The sequence below is a fragment of the Perissodus microlepis genome, chromosome 22, assembly GCF_051167445.1.
Source record: "Perissodus microlepis isolate ML-2025 ecotype Zambia chromosome 22, ASM5116744v1, whole genome shotgun sequence".
Classification (NCBI taxonomy): Eukaryota; Metazoa; Chordata; class Actinopteri; order Cichliformes; family Cichlidae; genus Perissodus; species Perissodus microlepis.
In genome coordinates, this window is record NC_140481.1 from 11,716,563 (window position 1) to 11,738,420 (window position 21,858).

At 39.9% G+C, this 21,858-nt stretch overlaps 1 protein-coding gene and 1 long non-coding RNA gene across 3 annotated transcripts in view; one reads left to right on the plus strand and one right to left on the minus strand.

Moving 5' to 3' along the window:
• Window positions 1–21,334, plus strand: part of csmd2 (CUB and Sushi multiple domains 2) — a 270,938-nt gene extending 249,604 nt beyond the window's left edge. For both annotated transcript variants that reach the window (XM_084918556.1, XM_084918557.1), the window contains exons 61-72: window positions 8–181; window positions 343–516; window positions 1,917–1,990; window positions 2,533–2,644; window positions 2,870–3,049; window positions 4,424–4,489; window positions 5,726–5,887; window positions 9,000–9,112; window positions 9,772–9,859; window positions 14,425–14,557; window positions 15,305–15,482; window positions 16,017–21,334. In XM_084918556.1, coding sequence (XP_084774682.1) covers window positions 8–181; window positions 343–516; window positions 1,917–1,990; window positions 2,533–2,644; window positions 2,870–3,049; window positions 4,424–4,489; window positions 5,726–5,887; window positions 9,000–9,112; window positions 9,772–9,859; window positions 14,425–14,557; window positions 15,305–15,464 — 1,436 coding nt within the window. In that variant the 3' untranslated portion in view covers window positions 15,465–15,482; window positions 16,017–21,334. The remainder of the gene's footprint in view (window positions 1–7; window positions 182–342; window positions 517–1,916; window positions 1,991–2,532; window positions 2,645–2,869; window positions 3,050–4,423; window positions 4,490–5,725; window positions 5,888–8,999; window positions 9,113–9,771; window positions 9,860–14,424; window positions 14,558–15,304; window positions 15,483–16,016) is intronic.
• On the minus strand, window positions 7,666–8,927 carry LOC146362642 (uncharacterized). Its single transcript, XR_014799150.1, has 2 exons — window positions 8,517–8,927; window positions 7,666–7,923 (listed from the first exon to the last, which is right to left on the minus strand). It is a non-coding gene; the product is annotated as an uncharacterized LOC146362642 (long non-coding RNA).
• Window positions 21,335–21,858: the final 524 nt, after the last annotated feature.

Below are 21,858 nucleotides of genomic sequence, written 5' to 3' on the forward strand. Positions count from 1 at the left end.
CTTGCAGCAATCGTATGTGGTCCACCACCCACCATCCCTAATGGACAGGTTGTTGGGACAGACTTCACCTGGGGCTCCAGCATAAGCTACTCCTGCAACCAAGGTTACCAACTGTCCCTACCCACTGTGTTAACATGCCAAGGCAACGGCAACTGGAGTGGAGAGAAACCACAGTGCTTCCGTAAGTGACGCCATGCTGAATCGCTATTAAATTACATGTCATGATTTGTCTCTGACATTGTTTTACCCATGTATAGTGTAGTGTGTGTCCTCAGAAGAATATCTATTTAAAATGCAAAACGTGCAGTCGGTCACATCATCTCTCTGCTTTTGTCTTTACAGCTGTTTTTTGTGGAGACCCGGGAATGCCAACACAGGGGAGAAGGGAGGACAGCGGTTTCACCTATCTCTCCTCCGTCTCCTTCTTCTGCGACCCGCCACTCGTCCTGGTCGGCTCATCGCGGAGATACTGCCAGTATGATGGCACCTGGAGTGGCACGCAGCCGTCTTGCATAGGTAAGCATGATTGTTTCTGCATTCATGACGATTTGAGCCTATTGGGTATGTCCATAATCCTAAAACAGCACAGAAATCAGTGCCTCTATATAACAATATAAAAATAAGCTTGAACCTGACAGAAGCTTCTCTTTGGCTGGTCTGATTACTGCTTTCTGCTCACTTTTTAGTTCTGGTTGCCATTTTCCACCAAGAAGTAAAACAGGAAACAGGCAAAACCATTAGACCTAGCTAAATAGCTGCTTAACTCCACGAGTCAGAATTAACTTGTGGAGTTATTTAAAGCCAGTACAAGAATTTATTGAATCATTTTCCAAGCAAGCACGGACTCAGTTAAATCTATTTTCACCATAACGAAATTGCTGTAGTTCTGACAGCACCAGGGTCCTTATTGATAGAATTTACAACATTTCTTATTGAATTTGATTTATTTCACTAATTGATGCAAACTCTATCCTTGATGGTGTGCAGTGCTAAAGCCATGAGGGGGTTGTTGTTAAAGGCACTCAGAAAGTCAGGAACAGATTTAAGATTAAATAAATAAAATAAATGTTTCCAGCCCTGGGGGTTGTTGTGGTATTTGGATACTTTAAAAATATGCACACATGCAAACCTTTGACCCTGCTGCTAGTAAACAGGAATTTATTAAGGCCACAGTCAATTTCTGGACTTTGTTTAACCAGATGTATCATGTTGGAAAGATTAAACTAAGATTTAGTGAGATTCAGTCAATAAAAAATATGAATGTTATTTTACTTACTGTGTGTTACTGTATGGCTACTGCTTTATTCTGCCTCTCGCAAAACCTTGGTTCACAGCAGCGTCTTCCTTTTTGCGGCTTTGTTCACCGTACAGAAAACAAGATGACTTCACAAAAAAACTGTTTAAAATCTCTTTGAAACCTCGTACAAAAGTTCCGTTCATTCCTCGTCTTTATCTCTTTATTCTTTAAACTATAACTACACTATAGCTTATCTTATTTCCATAAGCTAAAATAAAGTTGTTTGAGAATGTTTATGTTCTTGTGAACAGAAAAGTAAAATGACACACACATTGAAAAACAGTTGATTAACATTAAGTAATGGGCTTCATTCCTTCAGTAATATTCTCCATTAAGTAACTATAAAGTGAGCCCAGCTTACTGTTATTATTCATTTCAGCTGACATAAAATCACAAAGCCACCTAAATACAATAAAATGTTTCCTCTGCAAGCTGTACTACTACCTCCATCAGTAATAACGGCACCGTGTGATGCATGAGAATCTGAAACTTTTGCACAGTACTGTATGTTTAGAGGACCTTCTGTATTGCAGGAATAGTTAGTATAGTTATCAAAGCATTTTTGTGTGTGTGTGTGTATGTGTGTTTGTATTTATGTGTGTGTGGGGGCGTATTTCAGATCCCAGTCACACTACCTGTGGAGATTCTGGCACGCCTCTCTTTGGAAATCAGAACAACAGCCAGGGCTACCAGGTGAGAAAATGTGGTCACTCCAGAAATTGATTTCCATATATTAAAAATGTGATGAAACCCCCAAAATGTGTTTTTTCTTTTACCTTAATGCCGTTCGTATTGTACATTTCCCTCCTTTAATACTTATTTTGCAGGAGCAAACAGGAAGCATGACTTAATGGCTACTGCAATATTGATGTTACAGCACCGCTCAGCCCACATCTGTCTTTCTTCTGATACCATATTGAGAATGTTTTCTTTGTCTGTACTCATTTGTTATTTTCTGTACAGAGTTGAGTGACAAGGGCCCAGATGGCTTAGGGAAATGATGAAATAAATAAGCAATACAATAAATGGCAGCTGAATCCCCTACAGCTGCTTTATTTTCGTTGTTCTGGTTTTGGGTGTACTCCGAGCGACACGCTGTAATGCGCTGTTAATGTGATTAGTAACCCGACAACGGCAAGTGTAATAGCAAAGTTGCAGCTCCACTTCAGTAAAAACTGAGGTGTTATTAGGATTTTTATTCTTTTTTTTTTTTTTAAATGCATTTTCATGTACAGATCGGCAGTACGGTGTTCTTCAGCTGCAGAAAGGGCTACTTACTGCAGGGCTCGATTTCTCGCACCTGCCTACCAAACCTCACTTGGAGTGGCTTTCAACCTGAGTGCATTGGTAAGAACACAATCTAATAACAAGCTGAGGTCAATATCTCCCACATACTTCTGTCTTAACCCCTTGTCACGTTTTCTCTTCTGCTGTATAAACTTTTTCTTTATTTCTTGACTATCTCTCATCTGATTCCTGATCTCGCTCATCTTTTCATCCTTTTTTTGTCCCCTTTCTTTACTATTTTTTTTTCTTTTTTGGTCTCTTTAATCCTCCTCCCTCTCTCTGCAGCCCACCACTGCAGCCAGCCAGAGCTGCCAGCCCAGTCTGATGTGAGAGCCATTGAACTGCCATCCCTGGGCTACACACTGATCTATACGTGTCAGCCCGGCTTCTACTTGGCCGGAGGATCAGAGCACAGGACGTGCAGGTCCGACGGTAGCTGGTCAGGGAAACCGCCTCTGTGTGCAGGTATAAACATTGTTACATTCGATCCATGAGGGAACGTGAAGACCTGCTCGACACTTAAAAATCTCATGCACCTGCTTTGCTGTTTTTTCTGATGCTAAATTTCACTCACATGGCTAAACAATGTCAACACTGTAAGACTAAAAATGTGTGCACATGGCCATCTACTTTCAACATTTACATAGCTACGTGTATTAGACACTTAAAACACCCTGTATTTATCATGCACGACTCCATAATGTGTATTTATAAGGATTATTGAGGCAGATAAAGAATTTGGGAAAACCGCAGATTCAGCTAATCCTGATGAATTGCTTTGTTAACGCTCGCTTATTCTCAGACACATGCCAGGGTAGGGTGGCCCATCCATCACGCAATTAGACTGCATGGAATTACCTACAGAAGCACGCACAAACGCGTAAGCTTCGTATCATTAGCAAGGGTGCAAAACTTGATTAGGCCAATGCTTCCCATTGATTAGGTTAGCAGAAGTAGCTCTTATAAATGGTGAAGTAGTGTTAAAAAGGTCTAGCAGACAAATAGACTGCCATTAAGATACCCTCATTGACTTAAATACATATGGAGGGGGCAAAAAAAGAGTAATCGACATAAGATTATGTAGGGTAGAGAAATGCTAATAGCTGAAAGACAAAGCTGCACTAGAGTTGGGGATATCCACGTGATAGATTCCATGTCGGGGCTTCTGCTGAAATATATAGGCTGATGGGTGTTTTTAAGGCCATGCCATTAAGTGTGAAGGCAAAAAAGAGAGAGCCTTAGCACATACAGGATATTAACAGCGCCTTTGGGTGAAGTGATGGAAGGGCAGCTCAAAAGACTGGCAGCTAATAAAGTACAAGGCAGTGGGAGTGTGTGTGTGATGTGCATGTTTCCTTGTGTCTGTATGCATTTATCCGAGGTGATTTTTTTTGTCCTCATAAACTACCATCAGTATACCTGTCTTTGTTTGCGGTTGCGAGTAAAGCCCTCTTCGCTCTGTTTACCTGCGTGGGTGTATGTTTACTACTGTGATGTATTCCCGCGGCCCCCTGTGAGCAGTAAGGCATTATTAAAGCGCTTCCGCTGAAGCTGTGAAACCGTGTCTCTCACGCCGCAGGGATACTTGAGCTGCTTTTTGACACATGACTCAAGTCCTATCACAGGCAGCCCTCACTCTGGCCACCACAGGGGTTATTAGGCGTAGACAGGAAGTGCTGATGGTTACATCCTTCTACTGCAATTACCTTCGAGCTGTTGTGGTGAAAGTAGAAATGAGATCTTCTTTTGTCAATTCTTGAGGCCCACACTGTACCTGTTTACAGGATACTCAGGTTTATTGTTTTCTTCTGTTAATATTGTGTGTTGTGCTCTCTTTAGCTGATATTCGCCCAAGTGGTAGGGGCCCGGTGGTGCCAGTGCAGGAGCCGTCCTCCAAGCACCCAGGTAAGAAAGGCACTCCTGGGATGTAAGATTACCATACTTAAACTCCTAAATGTGCTCAAATAAAGTCTATAACAAAAAAAATTGTCGTGTGAAACCTTGTTATCTACAACAGCGGTCCCCAACCCCCGGGCCTCGGACCGGTACCGGTCCGTGAGTCGTTTGGTACCGGGCCGCGAGAGTTGAGGCTCAGGTGTGAAATGTATGGTTTTCAGGGTTTTTATCGTTTTTATTGTTAACTCTGTTTTCCTTGGTCATTTCTCGTGTGTTATGAATATATCTTCTTTTTTTCGGTACCGGTACTAGTTTTATTTTGTTGTATTTCTCCGCGACACCTTAAAGGCCGGTCCGTGAAAATATTGTCGGGCATGAACCGGTCCGTCGCGCAAAAAAGGTTGGGGACCGCTGATCTACAATACGTACCTGATTTCGGTGATTAGTTCTACCTTTAAGCTGATTTCGTAGTCTGAAGTTTTCTGCTGAATTGTGCAGGAACTGCGAATCGTGTCCTGAACTGTCATGGGAAATCGGTCTGTACATTCCAAACATTTGTTTATTGAACCTTCTGAAGATTTTTTTAAAAGACAGAATTTAAATATCAATTTGCAATATTTTTGCTACATCCAGGATTTTTGTGCAAATTATTGTTTAGTACTCAGAGAGTGCAAGTTCCCTGAAGTTCGATGTATAGCTCTCTCAATATGATATATTACCCGATATGGTTTCTTGAATTTTTTTTTCAAGCTTTGACCTTGGGTGCTAACAGTAAAGGTCAAGGTCAAACGCCAGCCTAGGTACTCATGTTCACCAAGGCCTAGCAAATTGTTGTGTAGTCCATCCATTACAAATCATGGGTAATATAGCTATTTAACAGATTTTCACATGTGTTGTAAACTTAACCTTGACTTGATTTTCACCAAAATTAAATCAGCTTCAGTTCTTATTGGTATCTACCGTCACACATTCAAAAATAACATGAAAACTGTGGACCCAAGGCTGCTGACAAACAGAGAGACAGTCAAACAAAGAAACGGAAGCAATTACAATACTTCCTCGCTATGGGGGCACAAAAAACATACGAGGGTTTAGGGTTAAAAAAATCAAACTGAAGATCTAGAGGTCTCAAAAACTCATGTATCAAATATCAAAGACTTGTAATCACAAGGTTAATTTTGCAGAAACCCCCTCTGCAAAATAAAACACCTTATTTTTACTATTCATTCTTCCATTGTCTTTCAGTTCCTGTTGGTGTATTTGCTAAGAACTCCCTCTGGAGGGGATCCTACGAGTACCTCGGGAAGAAGCAACCAGCTATGTTGAGCATCACTGCCTTTGAACCCTTTAGCAACCGGGTTAATGGGACACTCATCGACCACAGTGGAGTAGAACTTAAACTGGCAGGTGAGTACAACAATAACTCAAGATCTTCAAATGAAAAACATCACTCATAAAAACAGTCTGTGTGGGTCAATTCTTCTAAATTGCTTCTCATATCAGAGATCCGACTGAGTTTGCTTTTATCCAAATTTCAAGTGAGTTCAAGAAGCAAGAAATCAGTGTGGTCTCTGCTTGAATTGGATTATTGCTGCTGTAACAGAGCAGCAGACATTTTATATTATTCTCAGTGGTATAATCACTGCACAGCTGCAATGATCATCAAATTTTCATCAGTAGCAGCCTGGACACTTCACTCCTGTAGCTGGTAGTATTTATATATAGTATTCACATATTTTCAATAGACAAACTGAGCAACAAACTATAAATTTACCTTTTTTAACTAGCTTTCAAAATGTTTAAGATTGTTTTTATGAATTTTATCTTTTAATAGATCCATCATTTAAATGGGAAGTCTGATGAGATTTTTCCTCCGCCTAGGCAAAGCTTTCGCATTTCCAGAACTCGGTTTTGTCCATAAACGATTAAAAACCCATCAGTAAGACCTGCTGTGGCACCGGCTGACAGATATCTTTATTATAGAGGTGTTATATTGAGTTGACTTCACATACACTGTAGGTTTTTATGGGGTTTATTGACAGTGACAAAAAAAGTTGGTTATTGTCGTCCATAATCTTTCATTACAAATTGCCTTGCTTGGAAGGGGAATAAAAGTGAAATGGGAACGCTGTTTAATAAAACTTAAGCAACTGTGTGTTACTATGCGAGTTATTGTATGAATCACAGCAGCGAGCAGCAACGATTGGGCTCTCGCACCTTCACAGTTTCTTTTTTTGTGTTTTGTTTAATGGCACGCCTATTGCTGCATGTCATGTGTAGAACACGCAATATAAATACAGAGAAAATTAAAGATTCATTAAAGCCAGTAGGCTGCGCTTCGTGTCTCGAGGCTGGGAACCGTCTCAAAATTTAATAATGTATTTTTACCTGCAGTAATTCTTGGCAAAACAGTGCCATAGCCAGTCAGTTTATCAAAAGTGCAAAAGTTTCACTAAGGTCTTAAGACAAAATATGTTAATTTTAAATGGCTCTCAAGGAAGAAGAGTACAAGGTCTGATTTTTTTTTTTTTTTAAAAAAAAGGAGATTGGACTTATGTTGCTGCTCCAGGATTTTCTTTTGCACGTCTTTGATGTTTCACGCGGGTTGCTTGCGGCCTGCCACATGCTGGTGAAACTTCTGACGTGCACGTGTCTATTGTGCCTCCTCAAAAATGCATTTTAGTGTGAGGGGAACATGAAAGTAGAATACTGAAACATTTTCAAGAGGGCACCACCTTGCACCCCTTTCCTAAAAGCTTAAAATTAGATACATTTATTAGACAGTGTTGGTGACTTGCCATTATCCATAAGAGTTCCGTTTTCCTATGGTGGATTCACAAGGTACACAGCAAATCCAGCATGTCCAAATTAACACTGTCAGATTTGATTTCAACACTATTAAAGTGTCTATATGGGTCCACACCAGAGAGTGTTAATTTAACTCTTTTTGGAGAGTTGGTACGTTAACTCTGATTTAGTGTTAAACACCAAATCTATCTGGAGTTGATAATTTAACACTTACTAATGCTAACTAGGTGTTAAGAGTTTATATATTAACTCTCAAAGAGTATTTTAGTTTAACTACGTAAGAGTTATCTTCTAATTAATTCTAAAAAGCGGGAATTTTCCTGTTCTGAACTTCTAGAAATTTCTTTTGGAAATAAACATTTACTAAAAAGACGCAATGGTTTTTGAAAAACATTTATTCTGAACTGTGCACCACAATTTCAAAACATTTTCTGAAAGATGTAACAGTGTACATGTTCTCACTTTCATTAGAATTTTGTTTATCAAAAGGTCTGACATAGGTGAGCTGGTAAATGCAAATAACAGCATTCTCATCACTTATTTCTTCAATACAATATGCATGTCCTTCATTCATCACTTTGTGGAACTTCAACGCACTTCTGCTCTCCCCCATATTCCATCTTCACAAGCATATCCTATGTGGAGATTGAAAAAAAAAAAAAAATTAGTTGACACTAATTAATGACACAAATAATACGGTAATCAATTGCAGCACAGTAAAAAAAAAAAAAAGGAATCCTCTTTGAGCCATTACTTGTGTAAAGTATTTTCCCAAAAGACAAGGACACAGGCAACAGGTAATACTGAACTAAATGTAAAACCTCAACCTTTTTCATTTTTACCTAAACCGTGTGCACAAAACTCTGGAGGGATCTAAATGCTAATGTAGAACCCAGTCAGGACATCTGCTACTGCTGTTTGCTCAGTTTTTTTTTATGGGAGATCGTTTTCAGGCTTCAAGTAGCACCATTATACCAACATTTCACATTCTAGACATTGTTTTAGGTGTATTTGACCAAAAGTTTGACTGAAAATTCACATGCAAGCTTTTTTTCAAGGCTGTGGTATTTGCCGCAAACAATACCTTTCAGCTAGCTAAAACAGAATATTATGCTATCACCGAGCAACATGGCTAATGCCTTTCACACAGCTTTGTCTCAACTCCAAAGAGCCACAGAAGTAAAAGCTAATAATAGTAATTGAAACAATCTTTGAACAAATGACTTACCAAGCATGGCAAACAACTCAAATATGTAGAGCAAAATGTTCTGAAACGGCTTCACTTCAGCTTTGATTGGAGCCTATGGTGCTGGGGGCGGAGTCTGTGAATTTACTCTATTAGTGTCATAGCCCCTGTAGGAGTTCAGAGTTAAGAGGTCAAGAGTTAATGTTTCCATTGTAACACCTCCAGATTTGACATAGAAACACTCATTTTTAACACTCGGTTTTAACTACTATCATTTTACACCTCAGAGTTACATTAAAAGAATGTGACTCTACTTAGAGTAAAATTAACTCTACTTTTGCAAGAAGACTACTAACACCAAAACATTTGACACTTTTGAATTTGCTGTGTAACGACAGGCGGACAGAAACAGAAGAAAGAGTAGGCGACATGAACTCAACAAGAGGCCGGCTCAGAGCAAATGTCACGTCTTTTTATCAAACGAGTGTCTGTTTTTCCGAAATAACTGCAACCCCTTTTCTGCAGGTACATATAAGAGAGAGGATGCTCAGCTGGTGCTGCAGGTTCATCAGATCAGAGGCCCTGTGGAGATCTTTGTCAACAAGTTCAAAATGGACAACTGGTCCCTAGATGGACGTGTAAGTGCAAGGGTCTGGTCCAGAACAACACCTCTTGTTGTACTTGAAAAGATTTTACACAACATACACACACGCATCTACATTGTGAACTATGTCGAGCACACTAACCTTGTCACTCTAGGGAGATGGAGGGCCCACCAAGAGTTTTCTCTTTAATTAAAATGTCAGTTAAATCATTGCCTGGTAATCAGGACTCCACAGACCCACACCACCCCCTTTCTCTCTTCTCTCCCATATTATCCTCCGACCTCAGGCACCACTAATACACTTTCTCCCGATTAATTTAAAAAAAGCAGGTCGCAGTAAATGTGGTTATGTGGTGCTGTGTTTATTCAAACATGCGTATGTGTCATACGATGCACATCACATGAGTGTTTTAAGTGTGCCCCGGTGCGAATCCTCTGTGTAATCCTCTTGGGTAACAAGCTCACATGTGTGCAGCGGGGCTGAGTGTGCGTATGTTTGTTCTCTGGATCAGAAAAAAAAAAGAAAAAAACCAGTCACATTAAATGTCAGCCACGCGAGTGCCTCTCAGCTCCTTTTGACGTGATATTTCATTTTCTGCGTGCACCAGCTGCTGACACTTTGGTGATACGCTCCTTTGTGAAGCCGGGATGTGACACATTAAGCGTCTGTCTTCCAATCCTTTCTCTCCCCAGGTGTCCTACATCTCTTCTTCCAACTCCTACGTGTACCAGGGAGTTGTCACCGGAAAAGGCTTTGGCCAATTTGGTCTCCAGAGACTGGGTGAGTGAGTGGTCCACTTGGTCACAGAAACCTGTGACCGAGTGGTCTCCTGGGAAGATTTTGTTTTTCTTTGGATTTCTATTCGGAAAAAAATGTCATTTGAGATGTATGTAATGTCCTTAAGCTCTTACAGCATACACTGTAGTGGGTTTCACTTATCTGTAAAGTGTAAATACTCTTTAGGATCATGTGCCTGTGAAGCTAGCAAGAGGCAAACACAAATGACATCCGTATACACAAACCATACACTCACATTCATAAACAGCTAAACAGAATGTTTCCTTTGACAGTTATTTGTTGACACCTGTAGTCTTTGCCAAGTAGCCTCATATCTGGCAGTTTTCATGTAGTAAATATTATCTGTTCATTGCTGTGTGTCATTCTGTGGTTCCTTCAGCAACTTCAGCTTTGCTGCCAGAGATGTAGAAGTGCTTTTCAAAGAACTACAGCTGTCCACATACAAGGTGTGATCAGAAGGTTTTGGAAACAAGCCCATAAGATTAAAACATTGAATCAATTAAAACTGATTAAAAGTTAGTATCTGTCCTGAGTGCAGTCTGGATAGCCACAAGAAAATCATACTGAGCAGAAGATCTGACATTTCCTACCTCCTCTTGCACTGTGAACAAGATTCAAATTTTACTTTTAACCTGACCTGGCCTTCATGTGGATGATCATCCCTGGTGATGGGGGTCCATCTCAGCAGTTTTTTGCCAAAGGGTCCACAGTTTGTTTCTAAGCTCAAAGGCAAACCGTCAGTTGAAGAGTGACCAGGAGCATGCTGTTCGATTATTTTTCTTTTAGACATGTGGTTATGCACTGTAAACCTGTCCCCCAGGGCGAGACTGTTATTGTAGCGTTCTACTGAAACGCCCTGAGGCGTCTAGGGGGAGAGCGCTGAGTGGAAACGGCATCAAGTGTGTGCCAACCTGCCATCTCCAGCCAGCGCAGAGCACTTTGAAAACGCAGGAGGTTTTTGGCTAAACGTACACAATCTTTGATCACCATCTGCCCCACAAGCCATATTTGCCTCCTGCAACATTGTCCACTCCTTGAAAATGAAAATGAAACTGAAGGGTCGCTGTTTTGACAGACTGCCGCGCCTCGCATAAGCACAAGTGCAAATGGACGGAACAAAACTTCCACTGACAGATCAAAACGTAGCAGTTGCGGTAAAAACAGCCGTGAAAGATATGAACAGAGCTTTAGATCTTCTCATGCACCCAAGAACTGTTTAATCAAGCTGTAGATGAACTGTGCATTAGTATTTTTTAAGGCACATTTTTCACCACGCCTTGTATGCTGTCTCAAATTTGTGATGTATTATGCAACTCATACATGCCTTATGTGTTAAAGGTACAGTGTGTAAAATTTCACCACTAGCTGTCAGCAGATTTCTTAGTCAAGTGCAGAATCCTTGCTACAGGGGCCACTTATTAAGGAAATTGGGGATTAAGATCAAGGATTAGGGAAAAACAACTCTGGCCGCCCTTCATCTGTAGAGAGTATATAGTCGGTCAGTCCGCTGTTTACCTGTCAATATGTGCCCAAATCTATTTACCCTGGAGGAAGCTGTAAAACTGTGAAAGGAGTCCGATACAAGTCGATGAGTCAGTCAAGCTCACTTCTGGCGAGTTGTTGAGGACATCCTGAACTTTATTGTCAGTAAGGACTGCTGTTAGCTGACAGTAGTGAAAACTTCTTTGAAGTAGATCTAACATTGTTTAAGTCAATGCAGATAAACTCTCACACGACGTTAAAATGTAATCAAATGGTTTATCAGAGGGAAAGACGGATTTTTAGGACACTCAAGACTGAAGCATTAGCTGGAATAATGCTAGCTTATAACAAGCTGTTGTTGTTATTTAGCCGTCTCGTTATCAGCTGTGTGGAGACAGGAGGGTCCCATGTATAATTTGCTAACAAAGATTAATGGCAACAACATCGGGTATAAAAAAGCATGTTTGCACATGTTTTCATCTGTTAGCACCCTGACTTTAGTTTACCAGATGAGGCTTGACGTGAGGAAGAAATGAGGGACGAGAGAGAGAGCAGTGTTGGAGGAGGAGAAAGATATAATGAGAAAGAGATGATGAAAATATACATTAACAAATTGGACAATGGGCTTGCTCATAGGGGGTCATATAATTGTTGGGTTTTTCTCTGTATCTATTAATGTACGATCTACTGTGCAATATAAAGCACCTTGAGGCGACTGCTGTTGTGATTTGGCGCTATATAAATAAAATTTAATTGAATTGACAAAAGACCCGATTAAGCAATTTAATTCAGTTCAATTTTATTTATACAGCACCAAATCACAACAACAGTCGCCTCAAGGCAATTTATATTGCAAGGGGTAGACCCTACAATAATACATACAGAGAAAAACCCAACAATCATTTGATCCCCTATGAGCAAGCACTTTGGCGATAGTGGGAAGCAAAAACTCCCTTTTAACAGGAAGAAACCTCCAGCAGAACCAGGCTCAGGGAGGGGCGGCAATCTGCCGTGACTGGTTGGGGTGAGAGAAGGAAGACGGGATGGCAATGTCCTTCTCGTCCACTGTTTTCAAGATGTTTGGGCAACATCAGCTTGCACAAAAAGCACTTGCTCCTATGGATTTTTAAAGTATTATATCTAACTTTAGGAGAATGCATCAGTGTGTTGGAAGCCATTATGGCTCACTAATCAGTGTATATATTTATAAGTACAATATTATTTTTTCTGTTGAACAATATCCCTAAAATTACATACTGTACTTTTAAACCTGAAGTAACATTGCTTTTGTGTCAGATCCACCTGACATACAATGCTTCAATGCACCAATACATGGCTTTCTTTTATGTCTGAAATTAATGATGCATGTGTCATAAAATATATATTTAAGGCCCTTTTTTAACTGTATTGCTGTACATTTATTCTTTAATTATACATTATTCTTCATATTAGTTCTGGTTTAAGAATACTGCCACCTGTTAAGCAGAGAGGATATGTGTCATGTACGTAACAGCAAAATCCATCAATAAATTTTAAACATTAGCTGCAAATCCACAAAAAAAAGTTGGGGACGTGAATTTAAAGTTCCTATAACAGAAACCGTACATTGGGCTTAATGTGATTTCTGAGTGGGTACCTTAAATTGCATAGTAATCTGATAATAACTTATAATAATGAAATATTACTTTTGTCCTAAGCTTCCATCAGTAGTCAGGGACGCTTGATTAAGCATTGTTAATTTCTCACGTACCCGTGATAGGTTTTGCCTCGCTCCGAGTCTCTTTAGCTCACGGTATTCATTAAAGGTCGCTGCGCTATACAGAGAAACGAGTAGAGGAAGAATGAATTGTGACATTGTTATGTTTAAAATAGATCCGTTGCCCTCCAGATTTTTTTTTTAATCTGCTCACATGATGTCATATCTCGTATTCACATAAACAGTTAAATAGCAAATGCTGCTGCTGCTTTGGCTGCTTTCGTAGTTGCAGTGACATATTTCAGAGGAATTTAGCAGCTTTTGAAAAGCAAAGCCCACGCTGGAGACGCTTCCATATTGGCTACTAGACAAACTAAAGAAGCCAAAGTGTAGGTACAAAGACGGATCAGATACAAGCAGGAATTTGGAATTGAGCACGAAGTTACGCCGAGAGTAACATAGATTAAGTGTGTGTGTGTGTGTGTGTGTGTACACGGTGAAAGTGGATGCGAAAATCTGCTGTAGTGACAAAGGTGTTTGAACAGCGGGTGCGGTCCACAGATACACACATGCACATCCTGCTACAACAAACTGATTGAGCAAACAGCTCTTAATTAATACCGAGGGATGGGGCTTATACCAGGGTATTCATGTGTACGCAAGTTTAAGCGTTTATTTAAAAAAAAAAAAAAAAAAAAAAGCAGATGCGTGTGTGGGAGGTGGGCTAGACATCTTTGAAATAATCCAACTTAATTTGTCGACATTTTGCGTTTTGTTTTTAACTCGGCGGTGTAACCGCCAGTGCGGTCTGCCTGTGTTTGTGCATCTGTTTGTGTGCGGTGGGGGGTTGATTGGCAAACACCGCATAACCCGCTAATTTAATTCCTTCCTGTTTGTCACTCGTCCTTTATTGGAGCTTTTTTGGCATTCCGTGGCAAACAGGTGGGCCGTCACTCCTCCGCTGTTGCTGTTACAGACACACACCTCCATAAATTAGAGAATGAATCTGAAATGAGTTAATAGCTGTCGGGCTTTGATGTCAGTAATTAAGAGTCATTGTTAGGATAATGAAATTTGACATTCCCAGGGGGTGAAATGAAGCTAAAGTAAAGCAATAAACCAAGAAGAGGAAAAAAAGCCAGTTTATGCTGCTCGGGCTATTATTTATAAATGGAGTCTTCCTGGTAGCCTTATTCAGTCATCACAAATTCTTTTATGACATTGTTATCCTATTTATTTCCACTAATGGACTGAGGAGGATAATATCACTTTTGTTTATTGGAACTTTTTTTTAATAGGACTTAATTGTAGTCATACGCTGAAGTAATGCTCATGTAATGTCTCAACTTCTTGTCTGTCTCTCTTCCAGAGAGTTTAGATCCCAGCAGAGACCAACAAGGCTACAACTTTGCCTCCAACAGCAGTTCAGTGGCGGCAGCCATCCTAGTGCCTTTTATAGCCATGATCATTGCAGGCTTCGCTCTGTACCTCTACAAACACAGGTAAGGCTCGCTACAACTCCAAGCTGATCTTTATTATTTCACTATTCAAGGAGGAGTGTCCTTGAATAAGACCAGAAAAATGACAAACAACATTTTCTGATAGCTTATTTTATTTGTTGACAGTGCTGAAGAAATGCTTAGTGCGATTACATTTCAGGAAATGAAGCATCCAAGTGGCCGCATCCTATTCAAGTCATTCTCCCTATGTTTATAAAAGCAATATTACTGCATCAGTGATTAGGTTACCCATATTCTGCACGGATTCCTTTTCTTTTTTACCTTGTGAGCCTGCTAGAATATTGAGGTGCACATGCTTTATTGTTCAAAATACACAATACACTGCAAACACAGGGAACAGCAGAGGCATGAAGCAGACCAATATGACACAAGACAAGTGACAAGGGAAAGAAAGCAACACATGCATATAAGAGAAGCTGACAGGGAATATGTTTACTTGAAGTTCTTTCCAAGTTGGTGAAGTTTGCTCTTGCTTGAGTATATGCATCCTCCTCCAAAATACATTAACTTCAAATAGATTTTTTTTAAATCCACTAAAGGCATATGTTACCCTCAATATGAGAAAATCTGTGATATAGGAAACCTTCCCTGCAGAGAAAATTTGCTTCGTAACCATGACACAGCAGATTGTGGATGCTCACAACATTAGGAACATCTGGTGCTAGGAGTGGATAAAGATTATTGTTCATCCACCCCCACCCACACCTCCTTTTGTTTTTGTTTTTTTAGAAGAAGACCCAAAGTTCCCTTCAATGGTTACGTGGGCCATGAGAACACTAACGGGCGAGCCACGTTCGAGAACCCTATGTATGACCGCAACATCCAACCCACTGACATCATGGCCAATGAGACAGAGTTCACAGTCAGCACAGTGTGCACAGCTGTATAGCAACCACTTCCTCTGAAGGTGAGTATCACACCACCGTGGGGTCACCCTGGCTGCACGATACAAAAATAACTTGGAACTTCAGGCATCCATGATTTCATATTTTTCTCTGAGAGTAGATAACGTGAGCCTGAGATAATCGCACATCTGAGGCGCCACAACTGTTGAAGCAAGACACAGTTTCTCAGAATGTAGTTTCAGACTCAACCTTTTACCTTCGTCACTGAAGACTTTTCTATGAATAGAAAAAAAACAGGGATTGGTTTTCCTCCTGCAGTCTTCCCTTTGATCCGCACACCATCATATTAATTGTATAAAATAAATCCAGTGTAGTTTGTTTATAAAAATAGAATGGTTATTTGGAATCATGGGAAAATGACATTAATGCATATATTTTCTCTGCTCTCTGTCATCTTTATCGTCTGCATTGGTTTTTTTTTTATCCTTTTCTTTTCAACCCACTTCTCTTGTTTCCTGGATTTGAATATATCTCTTTTCCCTCACCCTTCCCCACCATTTTCTACACACTCATTCTCTGTTACATCACCGATTCAGTCCGGGGACGAGAGGTGCACCACGTCCTCGCCTGCGTGCCAGCTGAGGACATCTATAGCTCCTTGAGCAGAGGGCAAGACAAAGATTATTTTATTTGCTGAAATACTTTCAAGAAACATCTCCAGCGGAAAAGGCGCTTACCTGCTGGCGATAAGAAAACAAACAGAAAGAAACCACGTGAAGACAACCATCTGAACACACGACAACAACAACAACGCGCTTTTCGTAATATTACGTGGTTTCTTGATCATTCTCCATATTTTGAGGAAAAGCTTCCACCTTAAACTGCAGCCAGCGGGGAGTACGACTGGGAGCAAAGCTGTGATGACTTTTCTCACCGTCTAAACCCAAAGGGAATTTTACCTGTAAACTTTTAAGTCGAGAAATATACCTGTAGCTTACGGAGGCCTCTGTGCAAGCGAACTGTAAGACGGGCAGCGCCGTATTGGCTTGTGCGTGAATCTGAGGGAGACAGTCTGGACTGTTTCGATTCATCTTTCTCGTTTTTTTGTTTTTTCTTTCTCATGAGCTATTTTTATTGTGTTCTCTCTTATATGCTGCTCACCTTATTCTTTGAGTCGCTGGACGCCAGTTTTCTTCCCAGCTGTCCGCTCCTGAGGTTCTCGAAAAGTATCATCGGGGACCCCTCAGTTTCTGGCAGAGGATGAATTAAAAATTCAGTGAGTTTTTGAAGGCCTTGCTGGAGACACACACACACAGACACACTCGACTTCATCTTTTTTTTTTGTAGCAGGAATAAAATTCTGCTTGGCGAGGCAGCTGTGTCCAGTGTAGGGGTTAAAAGGTAGCTTGGGCTGCTGAAATTAAAAAAAGCACTTAGTGAGTTTGTAGTGAGGGTTGTACATGCGAGTGTGAGTGCGTATGTTCATGTGCACATCTTGTAGCTGCCCTCATCTGTTCTCACCCTAAAAATCCAACCAAACACGCAATGCTGTCTTATTTTATTTTTTTGTTGCTTTAAGAAGTGAAAGTATTGAGTTTACGAGCTTAGGATAACGCCAACTCAGAGGCTCCGAAAACCAGTAAATTAAACGTCGACAATCTATAAATCCAGTCTCCATCGTTTTTCTTTCTTTTCTTTTTGGTTGGTAGCGATTGATCAGATAGATCAAAGGGACTGAAGAGAGACAAATTCACTTCTCAAGCTAACACACTTGAATCAAAGGTTAAGCAAGGGGAAGTACTCTTGACATTTGCTCCAAAAACAGGCTTTTTTTTTTTTAACCATGCCGCCACCTCTGCTCTGAGGCCCTTGAGGAGAAGGGACCATGTCGCAACAAACCAGAATGTAGCACATTCTCCTCAAGAAGACAGCAAATCTGTATTTAGATTACACTATCTGCTTTTTTTCTTTTCTTTTTTAAAGTTTCTTTTAATCCCGGATCCAGCTTTGCACGTTTCACTGGATTAAAAGGTGACACAAGTTGCAGCAGTAGCTCCGCTAAACTTTGGCCTTAGGAAAACAAAGATCAAAGTGAGGTCATGTTCTCGCTCTCTGGAAATGTTCAAATGAAGGCGCTCGGGTTTGAAGAATGGATGAAGCGAGAGATGCGTTCCCTCTGGATTACATTCAGGTCTTTTTCTTGCAAGCTCACTTCTGACAGCTCGCTCCCCTTTGGAAAAAAAAAGAAAAAGAAAAAAATTGCGTTGCTTTGTTTTGTCTTCGCGCTTCATAAAAATGTTGCAGAAGGCTTCCTCAGAGCTGTGACAGCAGGGGAGTCGCTGGCCTACTGATTACTCCCCATGCATTAAATTGGAAATGATAAATATGATTTTGGGAGGGGGTCGAAAAAAGTGTTTATGTCTTTGCTGCTAACGCTTCCCCATATCTATGGCAACTGGGGAGTGATATGCAAAAAAAAAATATTATATTGAAAATGCAACACAGGAGGAAACTGTCATCTGATATAACAGCGGGGCTCTACCTTGGCTGGTGAATGACACGTCTGATGAAAATACGAATGCTTTGTGACCCGTATTAAGTGTGTGTGTGTGTGTCTGTGTGTGTGAGAGAGAGAGAGAGAGAGAGAGAGAGAGGGTAAAGGATGTTTTCAAAAACACCCTGCTCCACTTCCTGCTCCCGTACCTGTAAATGCTAACCTGCAGCTGCTAAGTGAGGTGAATAGTGTGCGAATTTCACAGGAGCAAATTGGGCCATTACTTCTAATTTGCATTAATTTTAGCTTCATTATCAAACCCCATAAGAAAATTCATTTTTACATTCCCAATATCAGGACACGCTCAGATCCCTTTCACTTCTTTAGTTCCTTTTTTGTGTGTGTGAGTGTGTTAGAAATCAAAAAAGGAAATTCATCTTATGGATTTTTGTTGCTGCGTTATTCTTATTATTATACATTATCCCCCCCCCCCCCCCCCCCCCTTTTTCTTTTTTTTAATGAAGTCTTTAAATTTGCCCACTGTACATAATTTCCCTCAGAATTCCAGACCTTTTGAAACCAATCACCGTATTGTTTCTTCAATCAGTTTCGCTGTGGGTCGGTAATTGCTTTTACAATTTTATTACTTTTAAAGCTCGCGTTTATCTCGGCCGTACAGATAGAATATTGCCCCGTGCTTGCTCTGGTAGTGAATTGATGGGAGAGGAAACGATTGAATTACCCTGGATATTTCACAGGGAGAGGAGAAGTCGCTCGCGCATTATCTCAAAGGAGCTGCTACTCAGTTCCTATAGTTTTCTGTTGCACGTTGCATTTCATTTGTTTTTATTGTGAAATTGCTCCAAATATGTCAGCAAAGTGGACGGCTTCATTATTAAATCGCAGTTTCTGTTAAGGGCACTTTCAAGCTGTCTTTTCCCCAACTTACACAAAACGATCAAACGAACACGTGTAAATAAGGACGGCGTGTTCACGAACCCCAGAGGAAGCAATTCCGTTTGCCTAGATTTAGACTATAAATCTGGATTAACATAATACAGAAGCAAACGCTCAGACAAATATGATTGTTTTTACTAACAAGGGCTCATTCCCCACAAATTCAAGGATTAAAAAAAGGTTTTCAAGGGCCAAACACAATTTTCTTTTTTTTTCTCATGTTCGGACCTCCAGGAAGCACTTTATGTTAATTATAGTGCCTTGTTACCCCCTTATATCATAAATATGCTTTAGACGCAGTGTTCTTATGTTAAGGAATTCCAGTATCTTTCCTAGGATTTTTTTTCTTTGGGAAGGGGGGTTTCCTCTTGTTATGTCAGATATTAGAAATGTAAGTCTTTTAGGGTTTTCGGTAAAGCCCTTATCCCTGCCTGAGTAACCCCCACACACTGTGAGTCCTGTTTTTAATCTTTGATCTCACTGAAAATCTGAGCTTGTTAGGTTCATGCCAGAGTCACCATCAGTTTGTTTTTCCCCCCCCCCAAATGAGCCGTGTGCTCAGTCGTACTGTATTTTGGTGTGCAAGGATTTATGTTGTTAGCTTCGTGCCGGGCTGGGTGTTTGCCCTCTGTTTGCTTTGCGAGTTTTAAAATAAACCAAAGAAAGTTATCCAAATTCAGACGATTTAGAATTAGACACATAGTGATAAAAATTAAGATTTATTATTCTGTCACGTCTTGATGTTGCTTAATTTATTTCTGCTGTTGTTTTTTTATGTCAAGCCAAACCATTTTATGGATACATTTCCCTTAATGGTCAGTACATCTATAGAAGTATTTAACCTATCTAGTGTTAGCCCAGAAAGTTCTCAAAGAGAGTGAAGTCCAGTCATATGAAAGTAAAGATCGCAGAGCTCTCAATGAAGCCGTGCTCTAAGAGTCAGAATTAAGTCTTTCTTAATAGCAGCAGGCTACTTCCTGGTTCTCTTTGCATATTTTAAGACACAAACGGCGCTCATCTTCAGTTCATTTTTGTTATCAGCCGGTCACAGCTCTGGGTTCTGTCCTGCTCTCCCATCTCTTCTATAATGAAACACACCACAGCTATGGTCTGTGAGTTTCCTTCAAAAGTTCGCAGAGTTTTCCTCGCAGTCAGGGACCCGACCAACGGCTCTCCCTTTCTTCGCGCAGCACAGGACAGCACTGCACATGTATTGAAAAACCGAGCGATCAATCAGTTATGTGTTCGCTGTGTTTTACAGGCCCATTCCATGCAATTTGCCTTCACTATTCAGCCCATTTCAGCTCTTCTAGTGGACTAAAGCGTGGGGAGAGAGGGAAGGGATGTATTTTGAAAAGCTTTGAAGCTTAAATGAGTTTTATTCTTTCAATGTGAAATGCGAGCAGCGTGGTAGTAGGATCATTCGTGATCAGATCACTGGATTTATTGCTCAAAAACTACTGAATGTATTCCATTTCACTGAGTGCACCAGAATTTATCTATCTATACTGTGTTGAATATCTGTAATCCCACAACTTTTTCTCTGTTTGTGTGCAGTAATGGATAAAAAAAAAATATAAAAAAACCTGTCAGTATGTGTTATCTTTGGACTAAAAACAGAATGTCCAATTTATCTAGAGTATAATATAGCAAAGTATTTACAAAGAGCTGCTTTTTTATTACCAGATATTTTTCTGTTAGTTTTTCCATGGCAACAAACTTATAAAGTCCCATATTTTCATTTTGTTTTCTTTCAACATGTTTTTTTCAAGCCAGTTCTGTAAATCTCTCAACTAGTCTCTATGTGAGACTGAAAAACCCGCAATGCCCAAGCAGGTTCGACATGGCCATTAAAGGCCTCAACGAGAAAAAAAAAAAAAAAGACAAAACGGCGAAAGGCAAAGAGCCAGTGTCGGTGTCTCGCTGTACACCAAAAGGATTTACCGGTGACGACGTGGACAAACGTGAGCTTAAGCAGACTGTGCAACGACAGAGCAACTGCAGAGGAAATGTCTCTGAGATAAGAGAATATGTTAACAAATAAAAAAAAACCTTTTTTTGTACAGAGATATATTTTTATGAAAATACATTTGTAATATAAAAAGAAAAAATGGATTGACATATATGTAAATGTTTTTCTTTTTCATTATTGTAGTACAAATGCTAGTGGGGAGTATATGAAAAATCTATATATAAATATAAATATATATATATAAATATATATATAAATATAAATATATACAAAGAAAAATAGAAACAAGGCTTTTTTGTATATGTAAAAAAGATTGTATATAAAAGTTTACATACATACTGTACATATGTAAGACCCACCATGGCTTGTCTGCAATATATAAAATGTATTTTATCTGTCTGTATATGATGCTTTGCATTGTGTCTAAGCTTATTCTACTTTCTTGAACTTGAAACTTATTTTGAAGGTTTTGGAATAAAACATAAAACCTACCACTTGGGTGAATGCTTGTGTTTATTGCCTCAAACCCATAATCATTAGTTAATGTATAGTATGATGTATGTATCATGTATAGCCATTCTAAGGGGGGAAGAGGCAAGGCCATATATCCAGTGTTCCTGGTGCGCGTTGCAATTGTGGGTCAGAATATCTGATTTGCTCTTTATGGTGTTTTTTTTTTCATGTCCTGTTGGTACAGACTCATTTTATAAGCATTACAGTGATGTCCTGTGGTGAATGACCACATTTTATTTGTGTTTCTAAGTTTGCTCTAATTTTTATGTTACTTTTTTAAATGGAGAGACACAGAATATCAACCAAAAACACAGAAAAATCACATCACATTGAGTATGTGACACAGATTACAATCAGTCGTTCAAAACAGATACTCCTGGTCTTAACTCATTATGTGTACAAGCATGTCCAAAGATCTTTTTTTTTTCCTATTCCAACCTCTAACCACCAACGAGCTGTCAAAGGATATCAGGGACAAGATTGTAGACCTGGTGGAACAGCC